The sequence below is a fragment of the Podarcis tiliguerta genome (genome assembly GCF_965153285.1).
Source record: "Podarcis tiliguerta genome assembly, chromosome: 8".
NCBI lineage: Eukaryota > Metazoa > Chordata > Lepidosauria > Squamata > Lacertidae > Podarcis > Podarcis tiliguerta.
In genome coordinates this window covers 5191752-5208085 of record NC_139541.1, presented here as the reverse complement: position 1 = coordinate 5208085, position 16334 = coordinate 5191752, and the positions used below count along the sequence as shown (strand labels likewise).

Sequence of the window (16334 nt, the reverse complement as noted above, 5' to 3'; positions counted from 1 at the left end):
GTTGGAGGGTATGAAGTCATTCTTTAAAAAATTAAGGATATAGAAGCATACAATTGAATGGGTCAGACAGAATCTTGGAGGTCATCCAGTTCAGTTCCCTGCCAAGTGCAGGATCTGGAACATAATTTGAAGATTTATATGTGAGATTGTAATGGGGATAATCAATGAATTGTTATCTCCATCCTTCATTTCTGCCTGATTGCGAGATTCTGGGAAACTTGGCTCTAAGGATAGCGGTGCTGTATAAGTTATAAACTGACAAACTCCCAAAGTCTTACTACATAATAAATGGCAAGTGTTCCTATATATTCAAAGGCCATGGTCCTTCACTGCAAAAATGAAGCACTCAAAAGCACAGTTTAATAAAAATTTTACAAACATACTGGAAAGCATATTTTCTTTAGAAATGCCTTGATACCAACAGCAGAACTCCTGGGCATGGGGGAAATTGAGTTATCAGTTAGAAAGGACCTAGTGATCCTACTGATCAGTACAGGATCTACAATTCAGAAGTCAGTGACAGACAGCCATCCAGACTTTGCCTAAATGCCTCTAGTGCAGGAGAGTCCACCAGCTGCCAAAGCAGTCTGCATTACTGCCAAACAGTTCCTAAGGTTTAGTCGGAATCTGCTTGGAAGTCCTGCCCTGGGTTTAAGATTTAAGGTTTTTTTTCTTACTAGATTGAAGTATAGATAAATTTTAAGATTTTGATGGGAAGACAAGGTTAAAACAGATTAAGATAAGTAAAAGATAGTAAGCAGTGAAAGACGGAAAGGATTTGCTGACTTAATTATCAACTGGAATACAAAAAAGGGAGGTGGGTGGAGGTCGAAGAAATAAGTCATTGAAGGATAGAGATGTGAAGAAAAAAAAGATGTGTTTTTAAATGTTTGTGTTTTTTCTCTGGTTGGGTGGAGGTATTCTTTTCTTTTTTGGGTTTTTGGTGTATTTTTTAATTTTTTAACTTTATATTTTTTTCATATATATATATATTTATATATATATTTATATATATATTGTGTTTGTTTTTTCCTTCTATCTTTGTAACTATAAAACTTTTAATAAATATCATTTTTTTAAAAAAAAAAAGGAAGTCCTGCCCTGGAGCAACGGATAACACAGCTGTTCCACCTTACATGACAGTCCTTCAGATACTGTCATGTCCACAACTTAATCTTTTCTTCTTCAGGCTACTACACCTGCCCTGGTCTTTCAACCATTCCTCATAGGACGGGAAACAGAACTGCAGGCAAAGGATCCTTGGGCCTTTTCTCTTGAACTACACACACAGGGATCCCTTCAGCAGGACCAGATCGATGAGAGTATAGTCCCTGCAGCACACAGATGAAATGGCACTTCTTCCCCAAGCTACAGGAGCAATGGGAAGTTCTGCTGCACAAGACCCAATGACTTGAATGGAAACTTTGCAAAAGCATTACTATGACCTTCCAAAGCTTCCATTTGTTTCAATAGGGCTTGTTCTGTTCTTTGGTCAGGTCTGTATCTCTCCTACTTGATGCTCTTAAATACTGTATTTTTCGCTCTATAAGACGCACCAGACCATAAGACGCACCATAGTTTTTGGAGGAGGAAAACAAGAAAAAAAAAATCTGAATCCCAGAAGCCAGAACAGCAAGAGGGATCGCTGCGCAGTGAAAGCAGCGATCCCTCTTGTTGTTCTGGCTTCTGGGATAGCTGTGCAGCCTGCATTCGCTCCATAAGACGCACACACATTTCCCTTAATTTTTAGGAGGGGAAAAGTGAGTCTTATAGAGCAAAAAATACGGTACATCTTAAGACCTGCTGCCTGAGGTAGCCACCTCATTTTGACCCCTAGTGGAGCCACCTCTGCTTCTAAAATACCTCATTTTGGCTACAAGGCTGTGCAGACTACAGTACCAAAATTCCCAGGATCATCCGTTGGTAGAACAGCAGTACAGGATTATGGGTTGTATTTAGAATTCCCAAATTAATGCGCCAAGTGCACCTAGCAATGGGGCAAATCAATGTGGACCTTTGGGGTAAAGAACTGCCTATATAAGCAGTAGGACAAACATTTCCAGAGGCTCCAGAAATATTTTTGCCCTCTCCAGTGTACCAATATGCTACTGTTGCATTGAAGTACTGTGAAAGCAGAGCCGGCTTCTCACCTTCTGAGCTTCAGCAATTAAAATTCAGAGAACTAGGACCAAAGAGAAAACTGTCTGTAAGCCAACATCAGTTCTTGAAATCTTTCATTCCTGTGTTGCTTGCCTGCATTAGTTAAGGCTTTTTTTCCTGCTGAGTAATACTTGAAATATTAAATATAGCACAGTAGGAATAACGAGAGCACCATATTTTTCTCACAATATGTACCTGTAATCCCAAGAATATGCAGAGGTACCAGGGAGGAACATCTTCAATTGTGTATATCATGTCCGTTCTTTGGGCGTCCAAGCTTCCGCTGCTATCTAGTGTCTCCGCCAGCGAACTCTGTTAAAAACAGATCAAGCAGTGGAAACAAATAATTAGTAATTAAGTATTATAGAAGAATGCACCAGTTCAATATGCAACATGGTTACGAAGAGCACATTTGACAAGATCTGTGCCCTGTTTCAAAGCAGCGTCAATACACACACTTAAAAAGCAAGATCTTTTAGCTTTCAAGTAATCTGTTGAACTTAGTATGCAAGAGATACACACACACACTTACCCTTTCATATAAGCAACCTCTTCCCTTTGCCTACAAGCAGGGCATTATTCCCTTCTTGTAATATAACCATGGCACATTATGCCAAAAAGATTATGATGGCCAATTGGATTACACAAACAAATAGAGCATGAGGAACACCAAATCACATATCATCAGGAAAGGGGCGTTTAAGAATAAATATAGTAATAATGGCAAACCTTGCATAAGAGACAAAGATTTCACAATTCATGGTACAAATACTGCTTACTACAATGGATGTATTCCTTTCAGTACACATAGCTGAATTTCCAGTGAGTTAGACTCAAATCGGGGTTGCATTAGAATTTAGGCAAGACACAACAGGATAAAACGTTTGACCACACTTACTAGAGCAAGAGATAAGACAATGGTTCCCTTTATAGGCCCAATGTGAAACAAATCCAGCTTAAAAATAAAGTTTCTAGACTCCATAACATTTGAAAGCATCATGGTAAAAACTGCTCAAGGATCAAACATTAAGACACTGAGAAGAAGCCAAATATGCTGGTCTTTCTGTAATTGTAAGTATCAAGGCCATACATTGTCCAATATTTTTCAAGCGTTCACTGAAGTCTTTCATATTTCATAGTAATAATTTGGAAAGCCAAGAGCGCTGAGTTGGCTCACTTGTAATTCTGGCAACTAGAATGTTTCTATGAATAGTAAGCAAAAATGTGAAAAATCAGAAACACTGATGGTATCCTCAGGTTTACTCATGACACATTTCTGATTCACCCCCTCATTGCTAGTTGCTCTTCTTATTCCAATGCAGGGCAAAGAATTACAGTAAACAGCCACAACCTGTGCTGTAGAATCTTGGGCTTTTGCTGGTGGATCACTAATGTGAGCCACATGGGCAATGGCCCACAACCACCTTTTGGAGAGAAAAAGAAGACAGAGAGCAGACGGAGGAGGACAGAGGAAGGAACAGATTTAGGTATTTATTTATTCTATTTATATCCTGCTCTTCCCCCAATTCAGCAAATAGACAAATACAGTGAAACTAAACACACAAACTAAAACATAGGCATCAGATTAGGAATAAAGGCATGGGTAGGCAAACTAAGGCCCGGGGGCCGGATCCAGCCCCATCGCCTCCTCAATCCGGCCCTCAGACGGTCCAGGAATCAGCGTGTTTTTACATGAGTAGAACGTGTCCTTTTATTTAAAATGAATCTCCGGGTTATTTATGGGGCCTGCCTGGTGTTTTTACATGAGTAGAATGTATGCTTTTATTTAAAATGCATCTCTGGGTTATTTGTGGGGCATAGGAATTTATTCCTTTTCCCCCCTTTTCAAAATATAGTCCGGCCCCCACAAGGTCTGAGGGACAGTGGACCGGCCCCCTGCTGAAAAAGTTTGCTGACCCCGGAATAAAAGGGTCTGAAAGGTCTGAAATGGATGTTCAGCTTACATCAGTGGTTCCCAAGGAGGGTAGTATCATCCCTTGGGGGCCAGTGGGATCACCCAGGGGCTACTAAGAGGCAGAGGGGTGCCAGAAGTGTAATCAGACTGGCCACACTGGATCAAGTCCATCAGTTTTGTTGAACTTATTACAGTAAATACAGTAAACAGTTTAAATTGGATTCTGAATAAATGAACAACTGGTTGTTACTGTTTTGAATTTCACTGTGTTTTTCTCTTCTTTATTGGGTTGTGCAAACCGCCCTTCTGAATAATGCTTTTTATAGGGTAGCAGGCACTGGAGATGAATTTATGGAACCAAGGGGGCGGTGGCCCAAAACATGTTTGGGAACCACTGGCCTAGCTCTATCCACAGAAGTCATTTTAAATATTTGTTAAGAGATACTTTTTATTGGCCACAGCCAGAGGGATGTTTTCAATTTACCAATCTCAGTGGAAAGAAGGGCTTGTATAACTACCATGCTGACTTGAATCCATATTTGGCTGATTATTTATATTTGGTTGTTGAACAGGAGACCCAAAATTAATCCTTTTTTTCTGAAAAAAAATGTTTAGGTGTACTCTCATTTTCCTACTCATATTGAAAAACTGCCCCTCAATAAGGCCAAACTTGGGTTCACAAAATGCTTAGGAGTATGCGAACCCCTGCGTCCCCCCAGAAAAAAGCACTGCCCAAAACCAAACCCATTTACTCGTCAATGTTGTGTTTAGTATCAGAGAGAATAATTGAAACTACAGCAGACGAATGTTTATTTCTACTCCAGTGCCGATTTAGTAACAATACACATACTTCTGTAGAAAGCAATGGAGAATTCCTTTGTTTTGTTTTGACGGGAACTTTTAAGTTCTCCCTGTGGTTGTGATTTCAACCATGACAACTCAACCCTGAGCACAGCATGGCTGACATCAGTTGAACTGAATGAGATGCTAATGAAGGAAAACGGCTTGTTATGCAGGATAGTTACACCTAGTTGTACTAATGCCAGATTTCTCAAAGTAGCATGTGGCAGGGAGCAGGCAAGATCTGTGGAACACTCCTCACAGAGCTCCTGCCTATAGGGAGGTTCTTCCATTCTCCCTCTCCTGGGACACCGTCACTGATAGCGAGACTGGTAGTGAGAGAGGAGGGTGCAGAAGGCTATGCTCTTAAGGTCTTTCAACTACCATGCCTTCTCACAGGACTCCTTTTGTATGCAGAGAAGAAGAGAGGTGTGGTTGAAGGCAAACATCCATGAGTGGGACGTCACAGACCTGATGGAAGCTGTTCCAACTTGCCAAAGATCAAAGAAACAAAGCAGAACTTGGGGTTGTGTGATGACAGAAGAGCCTCATTCAAAAAGGGATGTGCGTTTATTGTATTTGGAAATGGCTCTACAGTTAAACTTAGGAGAATGCAGAATGTATTTCAAGGCTACACCCTTCTAAGGGAGCAGTAGGAAGAAGACAGAAAGGAGCTTGGCTCATCCCAACACATGGCTCAAAAATGCCAACAACACTTTCCCAAGAATAACTGATCAAGAACGAGACTCTCATAACTCATGCAGTGTAGCCTAAGGGGTAAAAGCAACCCAAATAAACACTTTCAAGAGAAGCTCTAGCTCAGTCTCCAGCAAACATATCTTCAGTGCTGAATAATCAGGAAAACTAAAGGAAGAGGGGATCAAGACCATGCACACCCCATAACTTAAAGCTTCCTCAGGAAGGATTTGAGAAGCAAGAATTCCAGGAGGCCTAGAGCACTAGTTACCAATTCCGTGTAAAGAAGCACCGAACCTTTGCAGTCTGTCTTACAGCCCACCCAGGATGCACATTTTGGTTGAAACAAGGCAGGAGGAAGAACTCAAGCCCCCTCCCCAAAAGAAAATCATTTAGGGAGTTCTGATTCTCATTCTGAGGACAATATCTTAGGTCCTAAGAGAAGGTAAGAAAATTAACAAAAGTATATTTCCTACCACCCCCTCCAAGCTTTCCCCAGTGCTTCCCTAGCACTCCCCATGAGCAACATGGGATGAAGCAAGGCTACTGGGGGTGGGGAAGAAATCAAACAGAATCAGACGTGGATCCTAAGGTAACACAGGGAAGGTTTTCTATCCCCATCTCTCTCTTGCAGTCCCCACACCTCATCCATATAATTCAGGCTGGTCCTCCAACATGCTCCCCACCCATCAGAGTGCTTAAGATTTTAGGATCCTAGCCTATGGCTGTATCAGGAGCTCTGCTGAAGATGGGAGCACAAAAGTGACTTTGGTTTGCACATAATTGTCCAAACGCTGCCCAGTGGCTTAACTTTATTATGTTTGGTCCTAAGCCAGGGTTTGTTGTTGGCTCAGGAACCTTGGTGTGCTTTCGTATAAGGCTTTGTGTTACATGCAAACCCATCACCCTTCCTTCACCATGGTTTCTTTGCACACCTCAGATGGTAACCAAGATACAAAGAGCAGATGAAAAAACAAAACAAACTTTTGAAAAGCAAGCCATGGTTTGTTTGATCATTTGTGGGACAACTCATAGGTGCTGTGTTAAACAAACTCTATGCGAAACAGGCTAATGACATGAGTTTTCTAAACCATTTTCAAGAACATTTCCCACTTGTCTAAAACCAATGGAGATCCATTTAGATCCATTTCAGTCCGGCTTCCGTCCTGGTTTTGGGACAGAGACGGCTCTGGTTGCCCTAACAGATGATCTCCGTAGACAACTGGATCGAGGCGGGTCAGGACTGCTGATCCTTTTAGATTTGTCAGCAGCCTTTGACATGGTCGATCACGATCTTCTGGACCACCGCCTCGCAGACGTGGGGATACAGGACATAGCCCATAACTGGCTGTGCTCTTTTATATCTGGTCGGGGACAGAGGGTGGCACTAGGGAGCGAAATGTCGTCGCGCCATTCCTTGGTGTGTGGAGTGCCGCAGGGCGCAATTCTCTCCCCGATGCTTTTTAACATCTTTATGCGCCCCCTTGCCAGGATTATCCGGAGCTTTGGGCTGGGCTGTCACCAATATGCTGATGACACTCAGCTCTATCTGCTGATGGATGGCCACACTGACTCGGCCCCGAACACACTGACCAGATGCTTGGAAGCTGTGGCTGGATGGTTTGGTGGGAGCCGATTGAAACTAAATCCTTCGAAGACAGAGGTCCTATGGCTGGGTCGGGATGGCATGGGGATGAGGGACCAACTCCCTTCTCTTGCGGGGGCCCAATTAGTGCCATTGCCTTCCGTTAAGAGTTTGGGTATAATCCTTGACGCCTCCCTTTCCATGGAGGTGCAAGTTAAGAGCAACAGCCAAGGCGACATTTTTCCACCTTCGCCGCATCAAGCAGTTGGTCCCTTACCTTTCCCGCCGAGACCCGGCCACAGTGATCCATGGGACGGTCATCTCCAGGCTTGACTACTGTAATTTGCTCTACACGGGGCTGCCCTTGAAGCTGACCCAGAAACTCCAGAGGGCGCAGAATGCTGCAGCGAGGCTCCTCACGGGGTCTCTGCCATGGGAGTATATTCACCCAGTGCTTTTCCAGCTGCACTGGCTCCCGGTAGAGTACAGGGTCAGATTTAAGGTGCTGCTTTTGACCTTTAAAGCCCTTCACGGCCTGGGACCCTCGTACCTACGGGACCGCCTCTCCTGGTATGTCCCACGGAGAGCTTCAAGGTCCATAAATAACAACACCCTAGTGGTCCCAGGCCCTAAGGAAGTTAGATTGGCTTCAACCAGAGCCAGAGCCTTTTCAACTCTGGCTCCGGCCTGGTGGAACGCTCTGCCTCATGAGACCAGGGCCCTGCAGGATCTGATTTCTTTCCGCAGGGCCTGTAATACAGAGTTGTTCCACCTGGCCTTTGGCTTGGAGCCAATTTGATTCCCTCCCTCTCTTTCTTTTTTCCTTTCCTTCTCCTCCTGCGATGAGGCTACATTTTAATATTTTAATGTTTCAATATTTTAATGTTGTATTTTAATTTTGTTTTTAAGTTGTAATCATTCAACTTGTTTTTATTATTGCTTGTAAGCCGCTCTGAGCCTGGCCTTGGCTGGGGAGGGCAGGGTATAAATAAAAATTATAATTATATATAATTATAATCCAAGTTAGCATGCTTGACGAAACCTTTTTTTTTACATAAACAAAGTTTAAACTTTAAAGTCAATGAAACTTAGAGTGATGTGTTAATTTTATCTGTTGTAGAAATAACCGAATTAGAAGCAAAGAGCATTAATTTAGCAAGCAGTTGTAGAGAAGCAAAATAGCGTTAGTTATACTACATAAAAACAGCACGAAGACGGGTTTCTACAGCTTTTCTGTGACCCCCATATTTGCTGAGACCCGCCCCCCCCCCCACTCCCAGTAGCCAAAAGTAACTGAACTAAATTGTTGGAATCTGTTTTACTGGAAAACATGTAAATATTTTAAAGCATGACAGTTTAATAGCGTGCACTTCCTTTATATTTAGATACCGTATTTTTCGCTCTATAAGATGCATCAGACGACAAGACGCACCTAGTTTTTGGAGGAGGAAAACAAGAAAAAAAATATTCTGAATCTCAGAAGCTAGAACAGCTAGAGGGATCGCTGCGCAGTGAAAGCAGCAATCATTCTTGCTGTTCTGGCTTCTGGGATAGCTGCGCAGCCTGCATTCGCTCCATAAGACGCACACACGCTCCCCCTTACTTTTTAGGAGGGAAAAAGTGAATCTTATAGAGCAAAAAGAGATTTTTAAAAACAAAGTATCAGATTCTAATGAGGTGTGCGTGTAAATATCAGTTGCGTTGAGACACTTGAAGAAAAAAATACATAAGCCGGCTAATTAATTTTATGAAAACAATGCCTTTCTAACACTGGATATTTCCTGCATGAAAAATGCAGCAGTTTCCTATTCTTCCTCACATCACAGGGAACAAGCAGGCTTGTGTCGTAAGAGCTGATGAGTGATAGGAGGTGGGAGACCTTTGTCCAAAATAAGAATGATAACATAAATCTATCACAAAGGCAGCAGACCCAGCATTAAGGTAGCAGCTGCAGTATCAGCAGATGTGCTGCTTCTGTCCTACGAGTCAGAGTGAAGACCAAGCAAATCTATTACTTAACCGATATCAGATATTCAAAATATGTGTCTTGGAATCCGGAGTCCAGTAACCCAGTTGTATAACTTTATCCTATTAGTTACACATGCTGCAGTTGCCTAATCCCCTTATGATTGCCACCACCCACAATCCTGGAAGTCTAGGTGGTCCAAGTTTGGCACTGTTTCCCTGGCGCTGCCAACATTAATCTCTGAAACAAAGGTGGCATTAAAAACAGAAACGCTCAGTCACTTTGCCTTCTTGAATAAGCTCAGTGTTTATAGCTGGACTCTGGAAAAAGGAGGTTTGTGCAACAAGACAACTGCAGCTATAGTAAAACTGATTATCAAAACATCTACTTCAGCCCACACAAATGAGGGAAATGATGTACAGTCCTAAAATCCACTGGTAAATTATGAAGGCCCAAAACATGAAAATGTTCAAGTACAGTCTTTCCAACAGATGCTTTCACTTCAAGAATTATCAATGTTCCCTTAATCAAAGAAACCTGTCTTTAACACTTCATCTAAATTATGGAAGGATAGAAAATAAGGGAAATTAAATTAGTTAAAAGGTAATCAGTGATAATGTCCCATTTTTTCCATCCTATTTACTGTATTTTTTCTCTAACTCAAACTGCAAATTTCAAAGCATTTATAAACTCATTAAAAAGCAAAGGGGGTGGGAACGTGATGCTGAAACTCCCCCATCTAATGCTATCTTTATATAGAATAAAGAAAGCTGATTCTCAGCTTATTTTTTCCTTTTAAATGTAATTTTGCAGATCATGTAAGATCAAAAAGGGCAACTTGTAGTTCCAAAAGATTCTTAATGAATCCAGCAGGCCTTGAGGGAAAACAGATAATCTTACCTCTCATTTTAAATATTGCAACAAGGAACTGCAGAGAGGGAAGTGTGTGATGACAAAAAATCAATTTATTAAGGTTCAGGGGGGAAAGTTCTGTGAAATGAAATTTGCTTCCTTGTTTTTTATACTTCCCTGTCTTGCTGAAATATTTTCCAGTCTGCAAAAACCTGAATACGGCAAAGTAAATTTCTTTGGTAGACGACACAAGCTGCTTAATTAACTTTGTAAGCAGAATTTATGGGTTTTACTGTTATCTAAAGACATTGCCTTGAAGTCTTAACAAAAGACATGGATAATGTCAGGGAACCACAAGGAAGACAAAGGAGGGAACAAGCAAAATTAGTAGAAATGTCAAACTGAGGAGAACAAGAGAAGAGTGAAGAGCTTCCACAGGACTGTCAAGGTCTCTTCATAACTGCTTGTCAGGATACTGATTACTGAATCCAGGGTGTGTCCCTTGAGAAACCATACCTTCCACTGATAGATATTGTTAGTGGGATGGGAAAAGCACTGTCTGTAAATGTTTGGCAGACTGTGTCATACAACCAACCATCGCATGGTAATAAGAATAAACAGGATTTCATGAATCAGATTTATTGTTCATCATGATCGACCTAGAATATGCAACAATGCTGCTCCACACTTTATCTTTCATTCTGAGTTAGTGGTAGCAGTGAACTTTTTTCCAGCTGTGCTGCCTGCCACAAGCCAGAGAAGATACAAGAAGGTTATGAACAAACAGATAAATTTCTGTAACCTTAAAACACCATTACAGTCTCTACCTTGATTCTCCAGGCAATTCCCCATCATCTCCACACACTACCAGCACTCAAGCTCTCCTCCTGGCAGTCACTGAGTTACCTTCCCATGGCTTCCCTCCAAAAATACTCCAAGTGATCACCTGGAGATCACCTCAGCGTGTGTGAAGCATCCCAAGGTGAGCAAATGAGCAAACTTTGGCTGCACCAGAGCCAATCTTAGAATCTACTCCAGAAAGATACCTTTTCAGCAATTCCATTTTCAGTTGTATAGATTGCCATAAGCTCTGTATCTTCTGTATCTTGATCGCCACTTGATGTAGCTCCACCATTCATTACAACCTACGAAAAAGAAAAAAGGAATTAATATATAAAAATAGTTACTATAGATTTTCAAATACATGTATCCTCTAGGGCAAGCGCAGGAATTATTATTCTCAACGAAGAGTGCAACGTTTTCAACGTACTGAATTCATCGAGAGCCAACTCCCATCAGCTTGAGCCAGCTGACGTACAAGCAAAAAAAAGTGCAGGTAAAAGCACTGTAACCACTTGCTGCAAGCAGCATGCAGCTCTCTTCATGCCATGTAGTCACATGAGCCTCCTAGCAAGGGAGGCTGGCTGGAAGAGACAGAGAGCGCTGGCTGCTGGTGCTGCAGCAGCAAGTGTGCCCAGCACTTTGACTTGTGCAATGTTTATTTTTCTTTGAAGGCCTTTGGCCATTTCATAAAGGAAAAAAAGATAAGCACTGTCCCATCCCCACCGGCCCAAAACCAGACAAAATATTATCCGAACTTCATTTTCACCTCGCCAATTTTTAGGGCATGTTTGGGTTTACTCCCCTCCCTGAACCGGGGATTGAAAGACTTGGCACAGTACTAGACAGAACAGGAATACTGCAGCATAAGCACAGGACCCGTCAACAGTATTTTATCAATTTAAAGAGGTATACACATTATGCCACAACAGGAAACAAAATGTACACATTAGAAAGACATCAGCCCCTGTAACTTAATACAAACAGCATTGGTATGGAAACAGTGACTGTAACAGCAGACTAGAAACCCTCTGGTCCAGTCTTACACAGGGCAGAACAGAGGTGGAACAACCCCTCAATACACTATTCAAATACTGGAAATGACAATTAGACTAACAAATAACCATGGTCAGCAAGTTCATGTTTCCATGTTGCAACGAACCAATGTCAAGCTATCATCAAATGATGAATTGCATTACTTGAAAGTGGTTTGGTAACCTGTGGCTAAATTGTCATAATCATCATCAGCATTTGCATGCAATAGTTCAAAGCCTATCTAGTCAACTGTACTCAAAGAGTAAGAGTCCGATTGCTTGAGCAATCTAATCAGTGTACACAACATTTGTACCTGCATTCTGAACAAAGTCATTCATACAGAGCCCTAAAATTCATTTCTAAACCATGGAACTATTTTTTCTTAGTCGCCTCTCCATACTAAAAATACATTCAGAGCTCTTTCTTTCTGAAGATTCAGATTAGCAAGATGGCTTTTACAACAAAGATGACTTTTACAACCAACTTCTACTCCAGAAATAAAGATCAGTAAAGCTTTCTGTGAAAGGCATATCACAAGTCACCACTGCTATTTTCAAAGTTGTGCTATTGTAAAATGCATTTTCCACACAATGGGGGTTTTTAACTGGACCTGATGGGGCACACTTTGGAGAATCAGTGCCTAGAAATACCTGGCTGAGAATGATGATTGAAGCAGAAGCAGATATTATGGCCAAGCTTGTGATTACATTGTGCCACCACAGGGAAGCAAGGCAACTTTTTGGAGTATGCAACTTACTGGTAGTGTGAAGAAAGCAGGATGCTTGGATTCATCCTCATATTTGCCCTCTGTTGGACTTCCAGTTTCAACTGACTTAGACGTGGTGTTCTTGCCAATTCCCATTGTTTCCCACAATGCTCTAAAACTCACGTAGTCACTAAGTTATTAGTATGGGGATAGGGTTTTCAGTTAAAAACTAGGGCACCTCAGGAAGTCAGAAGAGCATCACAGGAGTTCACAACGGAGCATGAGGTCCTGTAAGTAACATGTGCTTCTATGGCACCTAGAAATAAAGAAATGAAACACCAGTAAAAAAAATGCAATACAATTCCACAAGACATTTGCTGCAGTGTATAAACCTAACCGAGAATCCAGGTTTTATGACAAGTTAATTACATTGAGAATTTCAACCAATGTCCAAGGATGCCCTAAAGAAGTCAGCCACAGTCTTTCCCCTCTTCGCAACATAGCAGAAAAATCCCTCAAGCTTCTGATTCTGGTGACAGGAATCTTGAAAGAGATATTCAGGCCTAGAATCATAGAATCATAGAGTTGGAAGAGACCACAAGGGCCATCGAGTCCAACCCCCTGCCAAGCAGGAAACACCATCAGAGCACTCCTGACATATGGTTGTCAAGCCTCTGCTTAAAGACCTCCAAAGAAGGAGACTCCACCACACTCCTTGGCAGCAAATTCCACTGTCAAACAGCTCTTACTGTCAGGAAGTTCTTCCTAATGTTTAGGTGGAATCTTCTTTCTTGTAGTTTGGATCCATTGCTCCGTGTCCGCTTCTCTGGAGCAGCAGAAAACAACCTTTCTCCCTCCTCTATGTGACATCCTTTTATATATTTGAACATGGCTATCATATCACCCCTTAACCTCCTCTTCTCCAGGCTAAACATGCCCAGCTCCCTTAGCCGTTCCTCATAAGGCATCGTTTCCAGGCCTTTGACCATTTTGGTTGCCCTCCCCTGGACACGTTCCAGTTTGTCAGTGTCCTTCTTGAACTGTGGTGCCCAGAACTGGACACAGTACTCCAGGTGAGGTCTGACCAGAGCAGAATACAGTGGCACTATTACTTCCCTTGATCTAGATGCTATACTCCTATTGATGCAGCCTAGAATTGCATTGGCTTTTTTAGCTGCCGCGTCACACTGTCGGCTCATGTCAAGTTTGTGGTCAACCAAGACTCCTAGATCCTTTTCACATGTACTGCTCTCAAGCCAGGTGTCACCCATCTTGTTTTTGTGCCTCTCATTTTTTTTGCCCAAGTGTAATACTTTACATTTCTCCCTGTTAAAATTCATCTTGTTTGTTTTGGCCCTTTTCAAGGCTGACCTGCCCAAGTTCTTCCTTAAAACTCAAAATAAAGTTTTACCACTTACTTTTCATCCCCTGCCTACTGAAACTAACCCTGAGTTTCAAACTGCACATATTCGTTCCCTTTTAGCCATACTCCCACCTTCCTCCTCTCCTTCTACTTCACCCTTCATCAACCCGGTACCCTCCAAATGCTTAGGGCTCAATTCACATGAGCCCCAGCCAGCACAGTCATAGAATGTCAGGGCTGATGGCAGCTGTAGTCTAAAACAACTGGAGGGTACCAGACTGGGGAACGCTGCTCTATTGCCTCCCCACTGAGGAATTTCAGGTGATAAACTGCAAAGGTCCCTGTCCTACCATCTGAAACCACAGTCTGAAGCACCACACCTACTGAGTGATGGTGCTGTTTACATAAACAAAGGCAAAACAACAACAAAAAACCTTGCCTACGCACTTGGTTGTAGGTAAACCTTTCAAAAAAGCACACACAAAGACGCACATTATGACAACTTAAAGCTGGTCACAATTAAAAAACGGATCTAATCAAAAGTACAGATGTGAACGCAGATCAAATTTCAGTCTGAAACTGGGGTTAATAAAATTAAAGCTGTGTAAAGACTGACTTTGATAAATGAACAAGGATGATTTAATTCACACACAAAATAACTGCACAAACTCAGATTTAAACAATCAAAATGTCCAAAGATGTTCCAAAAACAAACCAGTGCTCTATCTATCTGCAGTTAGTATTCTTGGGTATGTACTTTAAGTTCACTCGTTTTTAGGCTACTCCAAAACCCTTTTCTATAAAGGGACATGACTTGCAAAATGTCCAGAGATGTTTGCCTCTGTTGACAACTCACTTTACACAGTCTCTTACATCTTGTTTTTTGCATGAGTGATTTAACCAACTCCCTTTACTATCCGACTTCTGTGCAATAATGCTTCCACTTTAGAACCACTGAAGTTAAAATACTTAATATGTGTTTTAATATGAGGCTAACATTCATCTAAAATACTGAGAGCATGGGCTGTGTGTTAAAAGTCATATAGCAATACAGGAGATATAGAACATACAAGTGGCTTTTTGGAAATTGGGATGCTACCATTCTATGAGCCAATGATAAGGCATGTGGCACATGGAACAGATTTGGGGAAATCATCTTCCTTTAGCATAAGGCTGTTTGGAAGTATATACTGCTGTGAAAGTAAAGGGAGCAAGAGAGAAATGAAAGATTGGGAAGACCAGGCTTGCAATATGTTAGTCGCATGGGAAGCAAATGAATTGTTAAGAGAGTCCACTTTTAAAGGACCTGGGGACAATAACAATGGCTCTCTCCTTTAGCTCACTTCTATATAAGTTGAGACACAGACAAAGGGCACTTCAGTTCCTTCCTCTCCAGAGAAGCAAAACAAAGGCAGACTGGTGGCGGCTGCATGCACATTGGGTGGGCAGGTTAAAGAGCATTTTGCATTGCATGAACAGTTGGGGGGCAGAGGAAGTGGAAAAACCTGGAGATAGATCAGTGGTCCTCAAAGTGGACGGTACCGCCCCCTGGGGGGCAGTGAGATTACATAGTGGGGTGCTATGGGGCAAGGTGGTGCTAGTGGTGTAAATGACTATCAGACCTTGAAAAGCTGGTATCACTGGATCAATCAATTTTGCTGAATTAAAGTAAATAGTTTTAACTGGATTTTGAATAAATGTGCAACTAATTGTTGCCACTTTGAATTTTATTTTGTTGTTTTCTTCCTTAGTGGTTAACATAAACTGTTATGTTCAATCAATCAATCAATCTTTATGGGCATATAGAGAAGACTGAAATATATGAATTGAAACATAGAATTGGCATCTGTTCACAGGAGGAGATGCTTTAAGTTCAATCTAAAACTATACAGGCCTAGTAAGGTTAAAAAGTACCACTCAGGTCTTATGACGACGTAGTTTCATGGCATGGGTAGGCAAACTAAGGCCTAGGGGCCGGATCCGGCCCAATCGCCTTCTGAATCTGGCCTGCGGACAGTCTGGGAATCAGCATGTTTTTACATGAGTCCTTTTTACATGTGTCGTTTTATTTAAAATGCATCTCTGGGTTATTTGTGGGGCCTGCTTGGTGTTTTTACATGAATAAGATGTGTGCTTTTATTTAAAATGCATCTCTGGGTTATTTGTGGGGCATAGGAATTCGTTCAAATTTTTTTTTCAAAATACAGTCCGCCCTGCCCCCTCCCACAAGGTCTGAGGGACAGTGGACTGGCCCCCTGCTGAAAAAGTTTGCTGACCCCTGTTTCATGGCGTTGCTCAGATATTCTGCTACTTCCCCCATACGATCATGCCGGCAGCTATTCAATAAAAAGGAAACCCTGAAGGAGTCAGAACAAC

At 41.9% G+C, this 16334-nt stretch overlaps 2 protein-coding genes across 8 annotated transcripts in view; both read right to left on the bottom strand.

The window, feature by feature from the left end:
- Nucleotides 1-7569, bottom strand: part of LOC310683656 (maestro heat-like repeat family member 5) — a 161916-nt gene extending 154347 nt beyond the window's left edge. The window contains exon 1 of the transcript XR_014514479.1: nt 7559-7569. The gene's annotated coding sequence lies outside the window, so the exon portion shown is untranslated. The remainder of the gene's footprint in view (nt 1-7558) is intronic.
- Nucleotides 1-16334, bottom strand: part of SLC23A2 (solute carrier family 23 member 2) — an 86357-nt gene that overhangs the window by 39883 nt on the left and 30140 nt on the right. For 3 of the 7 annotated variants that reach the window (XM_083453974.1, XM_083453975.1, XM_083453976.1), the window contains 3 exons: nt 12834-12911; nt 11061-11159; nt 2356-2472 (listed from right to left, as the gene is read on the bottom strand). In XM_083453974.1, the coding sequence (XP_083310100.1) occupies nt 2356-2472; nt 11061-11153 (210 nt within the window). In that variant the 5' untranslated portion in view covers nt 11154-11159; nt 12834-12911. Of the gene's footprint in view, nt 1-2355; nt 2473-11060; nt 11160-12646; nt 12912-16334 lie in introns of all 7 variants that reach the window. The other 4 variants (XM_083453972.1, XM_083453971.1, XM_083453970.1 and 1 more) reach the window with 2 other exon arrangements.